General features: G+C 52.7%; 1 protein-coding gene and 1 long non-coding RNA gene across 3 annotated transcripts; both read left to right on the top strand.

The window, feature by feature from the left end:
• The first annotated feature begins 8,278 nt into the window (after nucleotides 1-8,278).
• Nucleotides 8,279-9,646, top strand: LOC135309482 (uncharacterized). The gene is made up of 5 exons (XR_010369738.1): nucleotides 8,279-8,337; nucleotides 8,696-8,767; nucleotides 9,133-9,189; nucleotides 9,391-9,462; nucleotides 9,550-9,646. It is a non-coding gene; the product is annotated as an uncharacterized LOC135309482 (long non-coding RNA).
• Nucleotides 9,647-10,585: 939 nt separating this feature from the next.
• On the top strand, nucleotides 10,586-16,741 carry LOC135309372 (uncharacterized). Of its 2 annotated transcripts, none has more exons than XM_064435521.1 (14): nucleotides 10,586-10,653; nucleotides 10,742-10,813; nucleotides 10,900-11,001; nucleotides 11,431-11,547; nucleotides 11,867-11,938; nucleotides 12,027-12,098; nucleotides 12,186-12,287; nucleotides 12,746-12,853; nucleotides 14,064-14,120; nucleotides 14,322-14,393; nucleotides 14,493-14,579; nucleotides 15,013-15,126; nucleotides 15,754-15,919; nucleotides 16,449-16,741. In XM_064435521.1, the coding sequence occupies exons 1-14, from the start codon at nucleotides 10,617-10,619 to the stop codon at nucleotides 16,609-16,611; spliced, it is 1,341 nt and encodes a 446-aa protein (XP_064291591.1). In that variant the 5' UTR covers nucleotides 10,586-10,616; the 3' UTR covers nucleotides 16,612-16,741. The 2 variants fall into 2 exon arrangements, with proteins under 2 accessions (XP_064291591.1, XP_064291590.1); XM_064435520.1 differs by having other exon boundaries at nucleotides 14,481-14,579; nucleotides 16,449-16,738.
• The last annotated feature ends 5,901 nt before the right edge of the window (nucleotides 16,742-22,642 follow it).

Below are 22,642 nucleotides of genomic sequence, written 5' to 3'. Positions count from 1 at the left end.
CCCTCTCAAGTGTTCTGTGAAGAGGACCCCAGAACAACCGTCTACGAGGAAGCCTCTTATTGCCCCATAGATCCCACTGCCACCTGCTCTCCCCATGGGCCTCCCCAAGCTGCCTTCATCCCTTTTTTTCTCTCCATCTGTCCCATCCCAGCCAACCCGAGTTCCTCCAGAGACACCAGGACCAGCCCAGCACCTTCCAGCCCTTCCTGAGACCAACACATCCCTTCCTCTGCTCCTGAGCCCCCTGGCCTTGCCCTCTAAGAAACACTGAAGGTGACACCCCACCTCACCAGCCCCCACCCTCCCCCGCTTGCAGAGTAGGCAACGGCCCATTCCTGTGTTCAAATAAAGAGATGGATCTGTGTTGTGGTTTGAACTCAAAACCAGTGAGAGACTCCAAGTCAGAAATACAATTTATTAGGAAAAGTGAAAAAAACCAAAATACATGCAATAATACAAAAGGAAAACCACTGACTGGGTCAGAATACAACCTGACACCCTGCTAGTTAGGGTGGTGGAAGCAGTCCAGATGAAATAGACTTGTGGCAGTGGTGATCCTGTAGAAACAATCTGGTAGCTCTCATCCTCTGGAAAAGCATTGGGTAAGGGCGGCGGTTCCTCTGGGAATCCAGTGGAAAGACTGCTTGTTGTGTCCCAAATCCCAGATTATATCCAGCTGGGGATGCTTAGCTCCTCCCCCATGGGCAGAGCATCTCACAGTGGGCTGATATCATTCTACCTCATGCTGTGGGTCCTTGATTAGCCATTAAACAGAAATGGCTCTGGGAGGGAGTTATCTCTGACTCATGTGGCAAGACATTGATGGGCCCATTAACAGGAGATAAGGAAGAAACAATGCCCCTCCTGGTTTCAGCAGCTCTTGAGGATGGGATTAGAATACATCTTTACACTGCAACCTAGGACAAGCGTTCACCCCAGTGTCCAGGTGGCAGCAGCAGCAGCAGCAAAGCCCACCCAGCCCCAGCACTGACTGAGCTCCATGCCCAGGAGGAGCCGTGGATGCCCACGGTGTGGGCAGGCAGAAGCCAGGCAGGCGCTGCTTTTGAAATGGAGGTTTTGGGGGGTTCAATTAAGTTAGCAATATGGACTAAGCATTTAAATTTTAAATTGTAGAATTATGTGTTGAATTTTAACCTTTTACTTAAGAAAACTCTGCCATGGTTTAGAGAGCATAGGAAAATGCAAATTTCTGAAGCTTCTTGCTATGAAGGACAATACCAGCATAATAAATTGGGCAGGAGATCTTTCTCCTTTTTAATGCCTTTATTTAAAAAATTCAGCTCAGGCTGGGGAGAAACGACAGGTCGCCTGCACCCCTGCTGCTCCCAGGAGTGGCACGGAGGAGGAGGATGATGTAGCTGTGTCCGCTGGTATGCAGGCAGAGCTGGGGCTTCCGTCCTCGAGGGAGTAGTGGGAATTCTGCTTTTTTGGTCTAACATTCCAGGTCCTCTTTCTAGCTGACATCCTTTCAGGTTAGGGTGAGGAATAAAAAGGATCTTAGCAATACTAAGGATTCAGTTCCTCACCTTTAGACATTACTTAGGTTTCTTAATTCCATGTTGGCTTGTTGTTTTTAGGGTTTTCTTCCTGGAAAATTGCAAAGTGTGGTGAAATGCATTCTCATCTGCATACTAGCTCTGATGTCACCCCCTCCACCCTGCTACCTGCAGGCTCCTGGGAAGCAGCAGGGGGACAATTGCGCTTGATTTCTAACCATTAACAGGTAATTGAAGAAAAACTATTAACAAGGGGTGATTGCAACATGAAGCTATCAACAACAAACAGTCAACACTTCAACCCTCAACAACTGGCCCAACCTGTTTATCTTTGCAGCCTTAAAAAAAATGGATAATTTGTTGGGGCAAACACCCCAGGTGTGCAGACACGAGGCTTGACTCCATTTCAGAAGGCTGATTTATTATATATTCTATTAAAATACAATATTAAAACTATACTAAAAGAACAGAGAGGAAAAAATGACCAGAAGGCTACAAAGAAGAAGAATAGAATAGAATGCATAACAAAAATCTTGTGACTGCTCACAGGCTCAACACAGTTGGCTGTGATTGGTCATCAAGTGAAAACAATCCACATGGACCAAATGGAAGATGCACCTGTTGCATTCCACAGCAGCAGATAGTTATTGTTTACATTTCTTTCCTGAGGCCCTCAGCTCCTCAGGAGGGGAAAAATCCCAGGAACAGGTTTTTAATAAAATATCATAGCTACAGATGACTTTTTTACTCATAACACCAGGAGAAGACCCGAGAATGCAAGAAGCCTAGACTAAGGAGCTCCTCTGTCTCCAAGCTGATCAAAACCAACAGACGTACTCAGATAAGCACCAAGGGACCACAGCGCACACAGAAATGAGAAAAGTTCAAAAGTTCAGTCATGAGGAAGACCACAGCCTTCGGCCTCAGAGACCACCAAAGACCCCCGTGTGACCACCACAGGAAACATCGCGTGCCCAGAAGGGTGTGGATCTCATCGCCATGTGAGGGGAGGACAGGCGGGGCCAGGGGTTGAATGTGCATGAAGAGATTGTGTAATGTATTGCATATGGAACATGTTTGTGAACAAAGATGTGGCTCAGACCAGGGCTCGGGGCACAAGTTTTCATGAGAGCCATCTCGCTTGTGCCGGGCCCTGACATGCATACCTACTTCATAACTACATCAGGTTGTGGAGTGTTGCTACAGGACATGAAATAAAACAACGCAGACACGCATCTCTCCGTGTAAAAAAGAGGGGAGTTGAATTTCTGACTCCAACATTTACAGATTTCCAAAAGTGACAGTGGATTGGAGGGTGAAAGTGCCACCTCTCCAATGACACTGGACAAACCAACAGTCCATCAAATTTCTCCTCCTGCAGAAAAGAATGCATAACAATACGTTATTTGCATAAAGTGCATGAGAAAGTTTGTTACAAGAATGTAAACATCAGAAGGCTTAGAAGAACTTGTCCTAGGGTGAGGTTATGATGCGTCCATCCCCAGTCCTGTGTTCTGTTAATGCAGGATATTACATACTGTGCCTTCACGACTGGCTCTGAAGAGCAAGGTTTGTTTTGGTTTGTTATCAGCCTGCTCCCGCACGGCTGGCAGGACAGACAGACGGCGCAGTACATAGTGCAGCTTTTGCTTTTTGCTTTGCTTTCTCTTGCTTGCTTTGCTCTTGCTTCTGCTCTGCTCCCGCTTTGCTTTTGCTTTTTGGCTTCTGCTTGTTAGTCAGTTTAGCTAAGCAGTCCAGATTTTTCCCTGGACTGTTTTTCCTTTCCCTTTTTAGGGCCACTCACACCTGCTCCAGACTGGGACCTGGGAAACACCGAGAGTTTGCATCCTGTGGCTGCAGCAGCTATCCCCAGCGCCGGAGGGGGCGACAACAGAGCCACCACTCCCAGGAAAGACTTTCTGAATTTGTCATCCTTTTCAGATCAGTGAAAGCATTGTCATCTGGTATTGTTCATTTTGTGTGCCGGGGGTGTTTTGCCGGTCAAATAAACAGGTTCTTTCCACTTCTCTCCAAGGAATCCTTCCCGAACCGCTGGGGGGAAGGGGCCATGTGGGGTTGCTTTCTGGGGGGGCCCCTTTGGAGGTTTTCTCCCAGACTGACCCTAATCCAGGACAGAACATTAAAAACCAGGGCGACAGTGGAGTCTATTTATTCTGCATATGGCTTCACTGTGACCAGCGGTGGGACCCCGAGGGGATGGGGCAGCCCATGCTGAGCGTCCCTGGGCTGAGGGACATTTGCTTCCGTGGGATCATCTGGGCCCAGACCTCCTCCAGTGCCATGCCCAGGAAAAGAGGGAAGCCATCAAGAGTATCTCCAGGGACACAGCCTGACCGTCAATGTCAGCAGGCAAAACAAAGCTCCTCCCTAATTAACACACACTTGATAGGACCTAATTGTTGGAGCATCACCAATCCAGGGTGCTGCACAGGGTCTGCTGCTCTCAGCGAGGGCCAGAAGGAAGGGAAGGGAAGGGAAGGGAAGGGAAGGGAAGGGAAGGGAAGGGAAGGGAAGGGAAGGGAAGGGAAGGGAAGGGAAGGGAAGGGAAGGGAAGGGAAGGGAAGGGAAGGGAAGGGAAGGGAAGGGAAGGGAAGGGAAGGGAAGGGAAGGGAAGGGAAGGGAAGGGCTGTGTGGCCTCGGGGTCCGACATGGCTGGTGAGCAGCCCCAGAGACACAAAAACCCAGGTGCAATCAGGCTTGATTTCCAGGTCAAAACACTCGGCGTAGCTGGCCTGGACTTCCCTGTAGGGCATGTGGGGGCTTTGGAGTTCCCCTAAGGTGCACGAGGGGCTGGGGTCCCTCGTGACACACCCAGGGATATTTTAGGTTTCCTCTGAGGCATGGAGGGCACTGGGGTCCACTTCAAGTCGTGCAAGGGATTTGGAATCCTGTGTGAGGCATGCAGAGGGTTTGGGATCTCTCCCAAAGTGTGCAGGGTGCTGGGATCTCTCCTGAGGCACATGTCGGGGTTCTGGGGTCTCATTTCACATGTAGAAAGGGCTGTGGATGCTCATAAGCGTGCAGGTGCTTTGTGTCCCTCCTGCTGCGCGCAGTGGGGCTGGAGTGTGTGCTGAGGCACGCAGGGGATGGGGACCTCCGGCAGTCCCTCCCGGGCCCGTGCAGCTCGGGGCTGCCACGGCCCAGGGCCAGCCGCCGTGCCGGGATGGCGGTGGAGAGGCACCGAGGCGGAGCTGCCCCGCCGGGTCACGCTGCACCGGCACGGCACGGGCGGTGCTGAGCGCCGGGCAGGCGGCACCGCCAGCCCAGGGGCCACAGCCCCGGCCCTGCCTCTTTTGGGGCCGGGCACAGACAGCCTCGCGGGACGGGCACCGCTCAGCGCCTGAGGGGATGGAACAGATGCCAGAGGAGCCCCAGGAGCCCTGGACAGGGCCCTGGCGTTGCCCGCCTGGCTCTCCCGGGCCTGTGGCCATCCCGGGCAGCAGGGGCTCGCTCTGGGCAGTGCTCTCCCCAGCCAGCGGGGCTCCGGGCCAGCACCCGGCTCCTGCCACTGCCCTGAGAATGCTGAGGGGCTTTCGGGGCAGAACTGAACTTGACAGGGACAGAATTCATAGGAGACTTGTTTTGGCCTTTTACAAGGTTAACTGACAAACAACTTAAAATCCCAGGCTAAATCGTCTGCTTTAACGCGTGGGGATTCCTTCAAGACCCTTCGTAACTCCCGTGGTGCCGGGCCGGGCCGCGTCCCAGCGAGCACCAACACCAGCAGCTCGATGTATGCAGCATGGTTGGCACCAGGGAAACGAGTCAGTATCCCTACAGCTGCCCGCTCTGCCTGCAGGGCTGTCACGCAACAGCAATGTTCCAGAAGGAACAGGTATTTTTACATCCTCAGGACCGTGTGATCTTTGGTCCTGGTGGTGGATCAGAGAGAAAAGCTGAAAGTGACAGACTGAACTTGACTCTAGGAGAGGGATGCCTCAGCAGAGGGTCTGGGGACCTGTGGTGCCAGCCAGTGGCCCGGCACTCGGACACAGCAGGAAGACCCCAGACTATCACACTTCACCTGGGAAGGTAGAAAAGCTCAGGGGTTCTTTGTTCAAGGTCCCCCAGAGGCACCAGCTGAAGCTGCCACAGTTCCACCTTGATAAAATTGTTTAAAAAGATCCAGAGGTCTGACACTCTGCTGTGGAGGACATTCCACAGGCCATATTTGCCCAATTATCCAATTAAAAAAAAACCAAAAAAACAAACAAAAACAACCAAACAAAATTAAATAAAACAGCGATTTGAATTATGTAGCTTAATATATATACAATTAAATACACTCAAAATATTGACAATATAATTTGCTGTAAATAACGAATAATTTGGTCCTGATAATAGCGTATAAGCAAAAATAACCTTGCGGGTTATGCGTGGAGTACGGAGTGCAGGGCTTTTGGACCCCTGTCACCTCACGTACTAGCTTGTCAAGCCAAAATTCCCCTTTTTATGCTGTATGTCATTACCATCTCCTCCCACTTTCGATTCCTCACACTTGTATCACCGCCTTCATCATCACCTTCACCAAGCATGCTCCACCATTCTTTTAGGAGATTGTAATGTCGTTGTCGAGGCGGTCACGACACAAAGCAGGGATCACAAGCAGTTTCAGATGGCAACACTTTATTATTGAACATGGCTGACCTTTTATACACTTTTTAATTGTTTATGCTTCTTCTACCCTAACTATTGGATACAATAAATCAACATAACACCATTGGTGAAAAGTTACAGTGACTTAACTAACTTTCTAAATATACTTCATGCAGCTGCGAAGTTCTTATCTTTCTTCAGTCCCTCAATTCTCTTGGTCTCCTTGGTTACAGCCTTGGAGAGAGGTCCTTATCAGCTTCTTCTTTCTTCTCAGCTTCTTCTTGCTCCTTTAGCTAACAGGCCCGCTGTTAGCCCCTTCCACATTGTACCACTCTTTGGGGATCTTCTTTGAGGAAGGCCTCTCCTCTTCCTCCATGTCCTGTAGTTCACCTTTTGGATTACACATGCGCACCCAGCTGGTACTGTATAAGCCAATATTGTGTTCTAACATTAAAGCAGTGGATCTCATATAATCAACATTTCCCTGGTGTCCAACCAAATTCTCCTCTATTCCAACTAAATTTAGTCATAGTTATCTCTTGCTTCCTCCTGTTCTGAACATCTGCAGGAGAAGTGGGTGGGAGAGGGGGGAACAACTTTAACTTTTTTATTATTTCCAAATATTACTGTATCAGTATTGATTACTCTTTCAATTTTGTCATCATGAATCATACCTATTTACCATACACAGTTCTCCCCATTTCGGCATTTAGAAGCTTTTGGTTTTACTTTGCACCCAAGAAAATATACCCCCAAATGTGCACAAATAACTCCTTTAGCATGTCCTCCTTTTCTTTATAGCTGGTTTTTCCATTGTTCTCTGCTATCTTGTCCTCATCTTTCCACAATTCCTGTGTCTATTCAAGTCCAGCCTGGGACAGTGCACACATTTGCTTTAGTTCTGTAGTGATTTATGCCCAGCCATCCTGCCAACCACACCCATTTCAATGTTGCAACAACCTGACTCTGGGCTGCAGTATGTGAATCACACTCTGCTGTGTGAGATGGCAGAGCACCAGAGCAGGCTCTGAAGAAGGGGCATTCGGTACATTAGTGAAGTGAGTGCTGGAACCTGGGCTAGCTCTTAGAACTCCGGCACTATGGCAGGAGTCGGGAACTGCCTCGCTATGGGGATTTACCAGAGGCAGAACCTTTAGTGCCACTTGCTCTCCAGTGCCAGACACAAGCCACGACAGGGACGAGGCACAGGAGAAAGGAGGAGGATCCTTGTCTTCAGGTTCCGCAAGGAACACCTTAGTCCAGGTGAAGAGAACAGGATGAGAAGCCCCTAGCTGTACTGCCCCCAAGGGGTTTTGTACACATACAAGTCATGGGGTGGATGCAAACAATGAACCAATAGGGAATCCTCAGGAGAGGAGTGAGGGGATTACATCAAGTGTCTGGGGCCAATTGGGGTAGGAGGGTGGAGAGGATGGGTCACAAGGGCCAATGGGGCTTCCAGGGGTAGGGGAATTCCAAAGGGGTGTTGCAGTCAGGGATTGGCCCAAAGGTTCAGGAACCAAGGGGCTGGGTTGCCTTGACAGGCAGGGAAAGAGCTGGAACAAGGGGTGGGGAAGGGCACGAGGGACAGTTTGGAGGGAGGGTAAAACCCACAGGTGAACCAACTCAGGAAAAACATGGGGGCACAACAGAGCCCTTAAACATCACTTAAATTGGAATCAATACAATAAATTTGAACTGCAACAATCGAGAGCATCTTGAGGGATGCAGCCTGACCAGCAAGGTCAGCAGGCAAAATAAAGGTTTTGCTGAGCAATGGCCCTTTGATGAAGCAAAACATTTACAATCAGGGCAGTCCATTCATGCGGACGGGCGCACACTCTGGGGGTACAGCTAAGGCCATGAGGTCACAGCAGGGCTCAGGGGTCACAGCAGGCTGAGCTCTCAGCAGGCCCTGATGTCACAGAGGTGCCAGAGGTGCCAGAGCCCCGTGGTTGCACAGCAGCACAAGGAACCAGCAGTCAGTCCCTGAGCACAACTGTTGCGGCAGCAGCGGCGGTGGCAGCAGCGGTGCTGACATTGGGACAGCGGTGTCGGGACAGCGGTGGCAGCAAGAGCTGCGGGACTGGCGGAGGACAAGGCACCATGGCCCTTGATCTGCGCCTCCTACTCCTGCTGCTCCTGGCCGTGGCCCTGCCTGCCAGGGCTGCCCAGGCTGCTCCGCTGCAAGCGCGGCGAGCAGGTGAGCCGGCAGCCTGGCTGCCCTTGCCCGGGACAGCGCTCCCTGCTCCCTGGGAAGCGCTGGGGATGCTTTTGCCCAGGACTTTAGGGAGGGTTTCCTCTGTGGGAGGGAGAGAGACCCCACGGGCCGTGGGCTACTCCAGCCACCCCTCCAGAGATACTGCAAAGGGCCTGCAAAGAGGTTGGAGAGCGACCAGGAGCCAGTCCAGAGCTCCACAGGCCCCTGTGTAGCTTTGGCTATGTCCATTTGCATCTGGCTCCCACAGCCTTACCCAACACCCCTGCAGTGCCCAGTTCCCTGTGGCAGAAGGGGATCCCAGCACACCATGGAAATGGTTCTGATCTCTGCTCCCTTCTAGACTGGAATAGTGACATGGGTTTCCAGGAAGTCCTGATGAATGATGGTTTGAAGTTCCTGGAGGATGCTGGAGGCAAGTTTTCATTCTGCTTTTCCTGAGTGAATAATCAGGATCAATTCAACAAAAGCTCACTTATAAACCAGTTCCCTTAATATAATCTTAAGGTTGAAAGAATCTGGAAACCTTGCCCTGCTCCCTTCTGGAGCCTTGAGGGATCCCACGGGATCACTGTCAGTGGGAGGAAGGAGCATTTAGCTTTCAGTCTTCCTCCCGTGTGCAATGCCAGTGTGTCCTTCCGTGTGCTCTGTGCAGTCACAGAGAGGAGCAGAGAGGGAAGGGGCCGGGCCCAGGGCTGTGCCCCGGGGCTGAGCCTTGTGGGCAGCCTGAGGATCTCCTGCAGTGCCACAGGAGCTCTTCTGTCCTGCTTTTCTTTGCAGCTGAACCTGCTGGTGAAGGCCCCACATCCAGGACTGAGGCTCTGGGAGATGCTGAGGGTAGGTCAAGGCCTTTCCCCTGCGAGAGCTGCCAGCTCAGAGCCCAAAGCTGGGCCAGGGAGGCAGCGCTGCAGGTGCCAGCACAGAACCATGCACGTGTGTGCCCACACCCTGCACGATCCCCTCACCGCTCCTGTGGCTCAGTGGTGCCCGTGCAGATCAGCAGAGATGGCAGAAGCTTCTGTGGCTGTTGAGTTACAGGTGTGTCTGCAGGGAGGACTTTCATACGTCCTTTGGTGGTTATTGCTGACAAGCCCAGCTCCCATGGCAGGGGTGAGTATTGTGTCCCTGCTGACCCCACAAGTTGAGCCCTGCTTTTGTGGGTTCCATTCCTGGGAAATTGAACTATTTTTCTCTAAGTTCCTCCAAACAGGAAGATGCAAGACACAAGTGACAAGATATCCCTGGAACGATCCAAACAGATGAGGCAAGTGCTGAAGGAACTCCTGCAGACAAGACAAGGTGGGTGCATTTGCCTCATGCTTCCCCTGGGACTCAGCAGCCGGGGGCTTTGGCTGCACATCTGGACGCATGGTTCCCGGCACAGCGGGAAGGGATCCATGGCCCATTCCCAGTAAGGAATGTTTCCATCTGATCCAGCAGCATCTTTTCCATTCTCCAGAAATTAAAGGAAAGCCTGTACAGAATGAAGCATTTCCCGGAGGAAGCAGTGGTTCTGTGCCATCCTCTGCTGCAGGAAGGAAGGCCGTGCCAGGTACAGGCACAGGAGGTAATTGCTGTGCCTCTGGGCCTGAGCCCTGCTGAGGCTTGAGCTGCCCTCTCTGCTGCTTGGCAGTGCAGGCACAGCCTGGACTAGAGCGGCACAGCCCAGGGGAATTATCCTGAGCAGGCTCAGGGCACTCGGGTACTGAGCAGTCCTGCTGGGGTCCCTCCATGGGAGACATGTCCTGAAACCTGGCAGTGACTGCATGGGGTGCCCACGGTGGGGAAAGGACAGAGGGGAAGAGCAAGGCTCCAGTGTGGCCTGAGAGGGCCTGGCTGTTTGCCCTTGGGATCTGGGGGAGCTGTCCCAGCAGAAGGAGGGCAGGAGGGGACAAGGAAGGGAGGGAGAGATGGATAGCTGTGGCACTGCCTGCTGCAGTTTGCCCCAGGGCTTTTGTGAGGATTTCTTCTGTGTGTGAGGGAGAGAGCCTCGGGGCTCTGCACTGCTCAAGCCAGCCCTCCCAGGGATGTTGCTGAGGGCAGGGAAAGAGTGTGGAGGGTAATCAGGAGCCAGCCCAGAGCTCCCCAGGCCCCTTTGCACCTTTGGCCATGTCCATTCACATCTGGCTCCCACGGCCTTACCCAACCGCCCTGCAGTGCCCAGTTCCCTGTGGCAGAAGTGGATCCCAGCACACTCTGTTAAATGTTCTCATCTGTGCTCCATTCTAGATGAGGTTGCTGGGAAGGCTTCTCCATCAGCTTGGATGAATAAAGTTTTGATGCCCTTGGAGCCTCCTGCGGGTATGTTCTCAGTGTGCTACTGAGCAAGAATTGCTGACAAGCGGGCAGGAACCAGGTGAAAGAAGCTGCTGTGGCTGTTGTGTTACAGATGTGTCTACAGGGAGGACTTCTCCAGCTCCTACCTTGGATGCTGTACACAAGCCCAGCTCCCATCACAGGGGTGAGTAGTGTGTCCCTGCTGACCACACAGGCTGAGCCTTGCTTTTGTGGATCCATTCCTGGGAAATGGAAATATTTTTCTCTAAGGTTCTCCGACAAGGAAGATCCTATACACAACAGATAAGATATCCGTGGAACAATCTAAACAGAGGAGGCAAGAGCTGAAGGAACTCCTGCAGACAAGACAAGGTGGGTGCATTTACCTCATGCTTTCCCTGGATCTCAGCAGCCGGGGGCTTTGGCTGCACATCTGGACACACCGTGCCTGGCGCAGTGGGAAGGGATCCATGGCAGCCTCGCTACCCCGCTGCTGCTTTCATGCCCTGCAGGGATGTTTCCCAGCCTGGCCTGGCAGCAGCTTCTGCCCAGCCTCTGTAGGAAGTTTTTTGGCATCAGCTGACAGGCAGCCCAAACTCTAACACATCCTGAGATCCCCCACAATATCCAGCCCTGCAGATTAGGAAAAGGGTGTCTGTTTGGAGGTGGAAGTGCTGCCATCATGCCACCGTAACCTGGCCATTTTCCTACTCCATAAATTTCACAAATATTACCTCTGATGCCACCGCCCAAGTAGGGAAGAGCCCCATCTGATGCAGCTGTCTCCCTTCCTTTGTCAAGAGATGGACATAGTGCTTCAGTGGAAGGTGGCATTTATTGAAGGAAGCACTCCATCTTCGGTGCCAGCCCCTGCTGCAGGAAGGAAGGCAAAGCCAGACACGGGCACAGGCACAGCAGGTAATTGCTGTGCCGGGCTCAGCCCTGGCCGGGGCTGTGTGGCATCAGCTCTTCCCCCAGGGCCTGCCCTTGCCCGGCCCGGCAGCAGCCAAAGCTGGAGGTGCCTCGGCTTCCAGGCCTCTGGAGCTGGTTCAGAGCCCCGGGGAAACGGGACTGGTGCAGCAACGTCCCTGGCGCTGCAGCTGCTGCGGAGCTGGCCCTGAGTGCCCAGAGGCCCAAGGCACAGGAGCAGCCCCGAGCGGGAGCCCTGCCGCCAGCCCAGGGCCAGAGCCAGCCCTGGCACACAATGGAAACAGTTCTCATCTTGGTTTGCTTCCAGACTGGGAGGCTGGGAAGGATTCTGCATTAGCCTGGCGCTCTGAAGTTGTGAAGCCCTCTGGGCATTCTGCAGGTATGTTCTCACTGTCCCACCAAGGCATAATGTTTGACTGTCTGGCAAGAACCAGGTGACAGAAGCTTCTGTGGCTGTTGTGTTCCAGGCGTGTCTGCAGGGACGACTTCACCAACTCCTACCTTGGATGATACAGAAAAGCCCAGCTCCCATGGCAGGGGTGAGTAGTGTGTCCCTGCTGACCCCACAGGCTGAGCCCTGCTTTTGTGGAATCCATTCCTGAGAAATGGAACTACTTTCTCTTAAGGTCCTACAACAGGAGAGACCAAAGACATGGCAGAAAAGAAATTCCAGGACCCATTAGAAATCATGTGGCAAATGCTGAAGGAATGTCTGCAGAGAAGACAAGGTGGGTGCATTTCCCTCATGCTGTCCCTGGGACTCAGCAGCCGGGGGCTTTGGCTGCACATCTGGACACGCCGTGCCCGGCACAGCAGGAAGGGATCCATGGCAGCCTCGCTGCCCCGCTGCTGCTTTCACGCCCTGCAGGGCTGTTTCCCAGCCTGGCCTGGCTGCAGCTTCTGCCCAGCCTCTGCAGGAAGGCATTTGGCATCAGCTGACAGGCAGCCCCAATTGCACCACAGGCCATGCCCACCCTCAGATCCCCTCCAAATTCCTTCTGTCCAGGCAGATCAGATGTTGGAGCTGTTTGGGGAAGGAACCAGCCTTGGGTTGTCCCAAAATCCTGGGTGTTTTCAGTTCCTTATCCATTTATTTCACAAGGGATGCTTCCTGAAGTTGTCACCTTCCCCATTGCCAGTCAGGAATGTTTCCATCTGATCCAAATGTCTCTTTTCCATTCTCCAGAAATAAAAGGAGAGCCTGTGCAGAAGGAAGCATTTGCAAGAGGAAGCAGTGGTTCCATGCCAGCCTCTGCTCCAGGAAGGGAGGCAATGCCAGGCACAGGCACGGGAGGTAATTGCTGTGCCTCTGGGCCTGAGCCCTGCTGAGGATTGAGCTGTCCTCTCTGCTGCTTGGCAGTGCAGGCACAGCCTGGACTAGAGCGGCACAGCCCAGGGGAATTATCCTGAGCAGGCTCAGGGCACTCGGGTACTGAGCAGTCCTGCTGGGGTCCCTCCATGGGAGACATGTCCTGAAACCTGGCAGTGACTGCACGGGGTGCCCATGGTGGGGAAAGGACAGAGGGGGAGAGCAAGGCTCCAGTGTGGCCTGAGAGGGCCTGGCTGTTTGCCCTTGGGATCTGGGGGAGCTGTCCCAGCAGAAGGAGGGCAGGACGGAGGGAGGGAGGGAGGGAGGGAGGGAGGGAGGGAGGGAGGGAGGGAGGGAGGGAGGGAGGGAGGGAGGGAGGGAGGGAGGGAGGGAGGGAGGGAGGGAGGGAGGGAGGGAGGGAGGGAGGGAGGGAGGGAGGGAGGGATAGCTGTGGCACTGCCTGCTGCAGTTTGCCCCAGGGCTTTAGGGAGGATTTCCTCTCTGTGTGAGGGAGAGAGCCCCAGGGCCCTGCACTGCTCAAGCCACCCCTCCCAGGGATGTTGCTGAGGTAGGGAAAGAGTGTGGAGAGTGATCAGGAGCCAGCCCAGAGCTCCCCAGGCCCCTGTGCACTTTTGGTCATGTCTATTCACATCTGGCTCCCACAGCCTTACCCAACCGCCCTGCAGTGCCCAGTTCCCTGTGGCAGAAGGGGATCCCAGAATGCCACTGATATCGTTCTGGTCTCCGCTCCCTTCTAGACTGGAATCATGACTTGGATTTTTTGGAAGCCCTGCTGGAAAATGGCTTGAAATTCCTGGATGATGCTGGAGGCTATTCCTCCGTGTGCCTTTCTTGACAGAATAATCAGTGTCAATGTGACAAGATCTCACTCATAAGCCATTTCCCTTAATATTATGTAAGGGCTGAAGTTTTCTGAGAATCTTGCCCTGCTCCCTTCTGGAGCCTTGAGGGATCCCACAGGATCACTGTCAGTGGGAGGAAGGAGCATTTAGCTTTCAGTCTTCCTCCCGTGTGCAATGCCAGTGTGTCTTTCTGTGTGCTCTGTGCAGTCACAGAGAAGTGCAGAGAGGGAAGGGGCCAGGCCCGGGGCTGTGCCCCGGGGCTGAGCCTTGTGGGCAGCCTGAGGATCTCCTGCAGTGCCACAGGAGCTCTTCTGTCCTGCCTTTCTTTGCAGCTGAACCTGCTGGTGAAGGCCCCACATCCAGGACTGAGGCTCTGGGAGATGCTGAGGGTAGGTCAAGGCCTTTTCCCTAGGAGAGCTGCCAGCTCAGAGCCCAAAGCTGGGCCAGGGAGGCCACGCTGCAGGTGCCAGCACAGAACCATGCACGTGTGTGCCCACACCCTGCACGATCCCCTCACCACTCCTGCGGCTCAGTGGTGCCCGTGCAGATCAGCAGAGATGGCAGAAGCTTCTGTGGCTGTTGAGTTACAGGTGTATCTGCAGGGAGGACTTCTCCAGCTCCAGGGCTGGGTGCTTGGCCCCAACCCAGCTCCCATGGCAGGCGTGAGTAGTGTGACCCTGCTGACCCCACAGGCGGAGCCCTGCTTTTGTGGGATCCATTCCTGGGAAATGGAACTACTTTCTCTTAAGGTCCTCCAAAAGGGAAGACCCAAGATACTGCAGCTAAAATGTCTCATGACTCAGGTGAATTCCTGAGACAAACACAGAAGGAAGCACCCGGAGGACAAGGTGGGTGCATTTCCCTCATGCTTCCCCTGGGACTCAGCAGCCGGGGTCTTTGGCTGCACATCTGGACACGCCGTGCCTGGCACAGCAGTAAGGGATCCGTGGCAGCCTCGCTGCCCTGCTGCTGCTTTCACACCCTGCAGGGCTGTTTCCCAGCCTGGCCTCGCTGCAATACCTCCCCAGCCTCTGCAGGATGGAATTTGGCATTAGCTGATAGGGTGCCCCAACTGTACTGTGGGCCTGAGATCCCCTGCCATTTCCCAGTCTCTGAGAAGATCAGGAGGTGCAGCTCTTTGCACAAGGGAGTGCACTGGCCCAACCCCAATTACCTGAGCTTTTACCTGTCACTTTGACAAGCATTGCCTCATGAAGATGCCACCTCCCCAATGGGGAATGTTTCCATTTGATCCAGTTGTCCCTTTTTTCCTTTTTCAAGTGATGGACCAAAAGGCTGTGCAGAAGGAGGAACAGCCAGGGAGAAGCAGTGGCTCATTGGCAGCCCTAGCTGCAGGAAAGAAGGCAATGACAGACACAGGCACAGGCACAGCAGGTAATTGCTGTGCCGGGCTCAGCCCTGGCCGGGGCTGTGTGGCAGCAGCTCTTCCCCCAGGGCCTGCCCTTGCCCAGTCCAGCAGCAACCAAAGCTGGAGGCACCTCGGCTTCCAGGCCTCTGGAGCTGGTTCAGAGCCCCGGGGAAACGGGACTGGTGCAGCAACGTCCCTGGCGCTGCAGCTGCTGCGGAGCTGGCCCTGAGTGCCCAGAGGCCCAAGGCACAGGAGCAGCCCCGAGCGGGAGCCCTGCCGCCAGCCCAGGGCCAGAGCCAGCCCTGGCTCCCGAGTGAGCAGGGGCTGCGCTGGGTCCTGACAGGGCCTGAGCCTGTCCCCTGGGGCTGGGGGAGCTGTCACGGGGCAGGGAGTGCCAGGGCTGGCAGTGGCTGCTCAGGGATGGCTTTGGCCCGTGTCCCTGGCAGCAGCCACTGCCCAAGCAGCTGCGCTGCCCCCGGGCTCTCCTCCCGGCCTGCTGGGCTTTGTTGGCTGGCACAGCCTGTGCCAGGGCCGGCAAGGTGCCTGCAGGCCCCAGCTCTGGGGGAAACAGAGAACGTCCTGCCCGTATCCACCATGCTGCCAGCTCAGCAGTGCAGCACAGCACGGGCTCACGCTCCCCATCGCTCCCACAGATGCAGGCAGCACCACAAGACCTGTTCCTAATGCCCAGGATGGCCTCGGAAGGGGTTTCTGTCAGGGAACCGGCTGCTGGCTAGGGTTACTGGGAGGCATGCTTTATTTGGAGTTTGTCTTCATGATGTGCTGCATTGGAATCTGGTATTCCTGGAACAGAAAACAGTGAGTGTTTTGTGCTCTCCCCCTCAAACAGCTTCTTTTGAAAGTCTAACGTGGACAGGGAACATTCCCATTGAGGCTGCAGTGGAGTTGTGGCCAGTCCATGATTGTCCAAATAACTCTGCTGAGGGTTCTGCTGCTGCCCAGTGCTTCCATTGGCCTCTCAATTGCTGGGCCTTGTCCTGGGGGCCCCGCTGGGGCTGCAGCCAGTGCTGGCTCCCACTGAGGCTGCCTGGCCAAGAGCAGCCCCAGGGGCACAGGGCAGAGGCAGAGGGAGGTGGGGAGGAGAAAGAGCAGGGCCGAGATTGCTCTTGAAAGGCAGAGGCGCTCTGGGGCCCGCTCCTGGCCAGGGACCCTGCCCAGAGCCGTGCCCTGCTGGCCGGGGCCTTGAGGGGCAGCTGTCCAGCTGGGCCCAGCTGTGCCAGCAGCTCCAGCCGTGCTGGGGAGCCTTGCCAGCTCTGGGCCCTGCTGTGCAGGAGGGTCCCTGTGTGCCACTGGCAGCTGGGGCCTCAGCCACCTCCTCTCTGCACAGGAGCACCTCTGGACAGCAGTTGGAAGATGGTGGCTGCACCTCACACCCAGACAGCGTGAGCAGCTCCTCCAGCAGCAGGAACGGCCTGGACAGCCCTCTCAAGTGTTCTGTGAAGAGGACCCCAGAACAACCGTCTACGAGGAAGCCTCTTATTGCCCCATAGATCCCACTGCCATCTGCTCTCCCCATGGGCCTCCCCAAGCTGCCTTCATGCCTTTTTTTCTCTCCATCTGTCCCATCCCAGCCAACCCGAGTTCCTCCAGAGACACCAGGACCAGCCCAGCACCTTCCAGCCCTTCCTGAGACCAACACATCCCTTCCTCTGCCCCTGAGCCCTCTGGCCTTGCCCTCTAAGAAACACTGAAGGTGACACCCCACCCCACCCTCCCCCCCCCCCCCCCCACTTGCAGGGTAGGCAATGGCCTATTCTTCTGTTTAAATAAAGAGATGGATCCGTGTTGTGGTTTGAAATCAAAACCAGTGAGAGACTCCAAGTCAGAAATACAATTTATTAGGAAAAAGAAAAAAAAAACCAAAATACTTGCAATAATACAAAAGGAAAACCACTGACAGGGTCAGAATACAGCCTGACACCCTGCTAGTTAGGGTGGTGGAAGCAGTCCAGATGAAATGGACTTGTGGAAGTGGTGATCCTGTAGAAACAATCTGGTAGCTCTCATCCTCTGGAAAAGCATTGGGTAAGGGCGGCGGTTCCTCTGGGAATCCAGTGGAAAGACTACTTGTTGTGTCCCAAAACCCAGATTATATCCAGCTGGGGATGCTTAGCTCCTCCCCCATGGGCAGAGCATCTCACAGTGGGCTGATATCATTCTGCCTCATGCTGTGGGTCCTTGATTAGCCATTAAACAGAAATTGCTCTGGGAGGGAGTTATCTCTGACTCATGTGGCAAGACATTGATGGGCCCATTAACAGGAGATAAGGAAGAAACAATGCCCCTGCTGGTTTCAGCAGCTCTTGAGGATGGGATTAGAATACATCTTTACACTGCAACCTAGGACAAGTGGTCACCCCAGTGTCCAGGTGGCAGCAGCAGCAAAGCCCACCCAGCACCAGCACTGACTGAGCTCCATGCCCAGGAGGAGCCGTGGATGCCCACGGTGTGGGCAGGCAGAAGCCAGGCAGGGGCTGCTGTTGAAATGGAGGTTTTGGGGGGTTCAATTAAGTTAGCAATATATGGACTAAGCATTTAAATTTTAAATTGTAGAATTATGTGTTGAATTTTAACCTTTTACTTAAGAAACCTCTGCCAAGGTACAAAGGGCATAGGAAAATGCAAATTTCTGAAGCTTCTTGCTATGAAGGACAACACCAGCATAATAAATTGGGCAGGAGATCTTTCTCCTTTTTAATGCCTTTATTTAAAAAATTCAGCTCAGGCTGGGGAGAAATGACAGGTCGCCCACACCCCTGCTGCTCCCAGGAGTGGCACGAAGGAGGAGGATGATGCAGCTGTGTCCGCTGGTATGCAGGCGGAGCTGGGGCTTCCGTCCTCGAGGGAGTAGTGGGAATTCTGCTTTTTTGGTCTAACATTCCAGGTCCTCTTTCTAGCTGCCATCTTTTCAGGTTAGGGTGAGGAGTAAAAAGGATCTTAGCAGATACTACGGATTCAGTTCCTCACCTTTAGACATTACTTAGGTTTCATAATTCCATGTTGGCTTCTTGATTTTAGGTTTTTTTTTCCTGGAAAATTGCAAAATTTGGTGAAATGTATTCTCATCTGCATACTAGCTCTGATGTCACCTCCCCCTGCTACCTGCAGGCTCCTGGGAAGCAGCAGGGGGACAATTGCGCTTGATTTCTAACCATTAACAGGTAATTGAAGAAAAACTATTAACAAGAGGTGATTGCAACATGAAGCTATCAACAACAGTCAACACTTCAACTCTCAACAACTGGCCCAACCTGTTTAACTTTGCAGCCTTAAAAAAATTGGATAATTTGTGGGGGTGAACACACCAAGTGTGGAGACACGAGGCTTGACTCCATTTCAGAAGGCTGATTTATTATATATTCTATTAAAATACTACATTCAAACTATACTAAAAGAACAGAGAGGAAAAAATGACCAGAAGGCTACAAAGAAGAAGAATAGAATAGAATGCATAACAAAAATCTTGTGACTGCTCACAGGCTCAACACAGGTGGCTGTGATTGGTCATCAAGTGAAAACAATCCACATGGACCAATGGAAGATGCACCTGTTGCATTCCACAGCAGCAGATAGTTATTGTTTACATTTCTTTCCTGAGGCCCTCAGCTCCTCAGGAGGGGAAAAATCCCAGGAACAGGTTTTTAATAAAATATCATAGCTACAGATGAATGTTTTACTCATAACACCAGGAGAAGACCAGGGAATGCAAGAAGCCTACACAAAGGAGCTCCTCTGTCTCCAAGCTGATCAAAACCAACAGACGTACTCAGATAAGCACCAGGGGACCACAGTGCACGCAGAAATGAGAAAAGTTCAAAAGTTCAGTCGTGAGGAAGACCACAGCCTTCAGCCTCAGAGTCCACCAAAGACCCCAGTATGACCACCACAGGAAACAACGCGTGCCCAGAAGGGCGTGGATCTCATCACCATGTGAGGGGAGGACAGGCGGGGCCAGGGGTTGAATATGCATGAAGAGATTATGTAATGTCTTGTATATGGAACATATTTGTGAACAAAGATGTGGCTCAGACCAGGGCTTGGGGCACAAGTTTTCACGAGAGCCGTCTCGCTTGTGCCAGGCCCTGACACGCATACCCACTTCATAACTACATCAGGTTGTGGAGTCCATTTATTCCGCATATCGCTTCACTTGGCGACCCAGATGGGACTAACTCTGCTCACCTGCTGGTCCGGCTGGGCACAGATCCTCTCAGGTGTGCCACGGGACTCTTCCCCAGGAGAGACTTGGTGCCTCGGCTGTACACTGCAGAGAGCAGACCACAGCGCATTGCGACTGTGGACAGAAGTGGTATGTATTCCTTTCCTTTTTATAGGGTTGGCTACTGATAAGTCGCATAAGAGACGTCTTTGTGTGCAGTTTTGCACAAGCAGTTTGCAAGCAATCGTCTGCCGGGGAGAAGCTGGTGGCGGGGGGTCCCCAGCTGACAGAGCAGCTGGCGGAGCGTTGGTTTGAACTGTGATTGTGTATGGTTATCACGTCCGGACGTGTGTGCTTGTGTGTGTGTGTGGGTGTGAGTGAACGGTGAAACACGCTGCGGGGAGTGAGGTCTTGGTTTAGTTTCTCTGGTAACTGTGGTTTTTCAAAGAACATTTCAAGGGTGCCGGGTCGCCATGAGCGTGGCGCAGGTCGGCGCGGCGGGCAGAGGTGGCGCAAAGCCGGGGCAGCAGCGGCCAGCCGGCAGCACCTGGGAGAGCAAGCAGCGCATGCCCAGCGCAGGCAGCCCCTGGCCTGCAGCACATGCGTGGTGCAGGGCGGCTCCAACGAGCGGGGCCAGCGCGGTGCAGGGCCATGAGCTGGGGCTTGCCAAATTGCTCTCGGCGCAGCGGGCCGACAGCATGGCTGGCAGGCACTCGGGGCATAAGCCGCGGTTTGTAGGGTTGCTTTGAACACCGCTAGCTGATAGCACAGCTAGCAGGAGCACGGTACAAGTCAGCATTTGCAAGCAAGCGCCGCTGGTTGGTAAGGGGCAGGAACCACCTGCAGGCAGCCAGCAAGCCCGCCTGGACTAAGAGTTAAGTGTTTGCTGTGTGATAACACTGCCCTTCAGTCTTGACAGCTGTTACTAGGAGAGCCTTTGAATTAAGGGGTTTGCTGCTGCTTTTTTCTTTTTTTTTTTTTTTGGTACAAGCTGAAATAAATGGGCAGGAGATCTTTCTCCTCTTTAATGCCTTTATTTAAAAGGATCAGCTCAGGTGGAGAGCAATCGATGGGTTGTGCCCACGCCGCTGCTGCTCCCAGGAGTGGCACAGAGGAGGAGGGTGATGCAGCTTTGTCCGCTGGTCTGCAGGCAGAGCTGGGGATTCCATCCTCTTGAGAGATTAGGAGATTCCACCTTTTTGGTCCATCACCTTGGTTCCTCTCTCTAGTCAAGATTCTTTCAGGTGAGGGTGAGAAGCAAAAAGGATCCAAGCAGGCATTGGACTATGCTCCCATCCTTAGACATCACCTACGTACCCATAGTTCTATGTTGGCTCGTTGTTTTTAGGGGTTTCCCTGGAACACTGCAAAATTTGGTGCAATGCATTTGTCATCTGCATAATCGCTCTGATGCCACTCCCATTCTCCTGGTACTTGCAGGGTCCCGGCATCCCTCCCTGGCAAGCCTCAGGGGGACAAGGGTTAAACGCTAACCATTAACAGGTAATTGAAGAACAACTCTTAACAATGAAGCTAACTTAACAGCGACTGGTCCAACTTGTTTTAACTCTGCAATCTGAAAAAAAATAGATAACAATTTATTCACAACACAAGCGAGAGGTGATTTGCCCATGGTTGCTGCCTAACTTCAAGCCTGGGCTGGGAGAGCTCGGCCTCTGAGACATGCTCTTCACAGGTGGTTTCAGCTTGAACCGAGTCAGTCTCTTCATCCGTCAGGGGCTGGGGAGTCATAGAACGGGAGGATGGAGGGAGAGACAGAGTGTTCTTGGGAGGGATATACCGCAGTTCAACACGTTGCTATCGAGCCTTTGACTGGGAACACCCCACAGCTGAAAGAGTGCTTAGAAACGCCTTGACCTGGGGGCTTGAAGGGGTGATTCCCAGTTTTGTGTGCAGACTGACAGCTTTTCACTGGGAGCCAGACTGGCACACAGCTTGGCTTCTCCTTCAGTGCAGAAAGTGTCAGAGGAGGTGGTATTGTGTTTCATATGGACAGAGACCTGCATGCCATGCATGTACCCCTGAACTGCCAAGATACTATAACCAAGATGTACATGCAAGGTGTGAAATAGTGAATTTAATCTGTGGAAAAAGTCACCTAGACCCTGAGACATGGGAAGACATCTTTGAAGAGGATTGGGAAAGGATAAAGGAGTGGCACAGCCATATCAAAAGGAAGAATTAAGGAATTTTTCCTTTTCTATTCTCCCCAGTGGTTTGGATTGTACCCTTAGGAGTTTGTAACTTTGTGTGGGACTGAGCAAACAACAAACAAGTAAAAGTTAATGGTGGAGTGTTATATATTAATTATGAAATTAATTTGTATTTTAATGTTAATAACAATTAGTTATTTGAAGTATTATTGATTGTTAAATTGGTTATTAATATTTTTGTACATTAATTATTTGATTAATTATTACTTTTTAAAAATAACTCTGAAGAAGCAGAAAAAAGGAGTTTTGATTTGCGACTGACATCTGGACATTCGGAACTGAGTAAGCTAAAGCTTGCTCTAAAAAGACATCATGGCAACAAGGCAGAGTAAGGAAGTACATAAAGCCAACCCATTAGGTTGTGTCTTAGCACAGTGGAGAGAAATAACAGGCAAAGGGGGCAGGCAAAATTTTAAAAAGCCTAATTATATATTGCTCCCATTGGTGGTCATGATATCACCTGGAGGATGGGGCAAGGTGGCCTCCTACAGGTACATTGGAATAGAATACCCTGTTACAGCTAATGTTGTTTCCATGGAGGGAAGGAAATGGAAGGAGGTTTCTTACTATGATATGTTTTTCTCCCTCCAAAATAATCCTGATTAGCAAAGGGACTGTGCCATCAGAGCCCCCTCTGACCCCCTCGTTTTGGCTCTTGAAAGAGAAAACAGAAGCAAAATGGGAGAACTGAAATGGGGCTGCTCAACCTGTAGCATAAGACAGAGATGCACCAGGACCGATTAAGTTTATCGCACAGCACTAGAGGAACAAGAACAAGATCTAGCTGACCTATTTAGCCCTCACTTGGGAGGGCAGGGGGGAAGGGGTAGAGACTTGGGAGGGGCTCCATCTACACCACCTACACCACCTAGTCGACCGCTTCCACTATTCCTCCTACTCCTCCTCCTCCTCCTTTGGAGAAGACACCAGCTCCAACCCCTCCAGGCAGCCCAATAGCATCCCGAACCAGAGGACAAATACTGCAGGCCCCTTTTCTGGAGACAGTAAAACCAGGCCGAGAAAAGGTATTAGTTAAGGTGCCCTTCTCCACCCTTGGTTTGGAAGCATGGGAAAGGGTTGCAGGAAATTACCAAAATGACCCAGTAAACACTGCTAAACATCTAGGAT

The sequence above is a fragment of the Passer domesticus genome, chromosome 10 (assembly GCF_036417665.1).
Source record: "Passer domesticus isolate bPasDom1 chromosome 10, bPasDom1.hap1, whole genome shotgun sequence".
Classification (NCBI taxonomy): domain Eukaryota; kingdom Metazoa; phylum Chordata; class Aves; order Passeriformes; family Passeridae; genus Passer; species Passer domesticus.
Note: the sequence above shows the minus strand (reverse complement) of the source record. Positions and strands in the feature narration are given on the sequence as shown.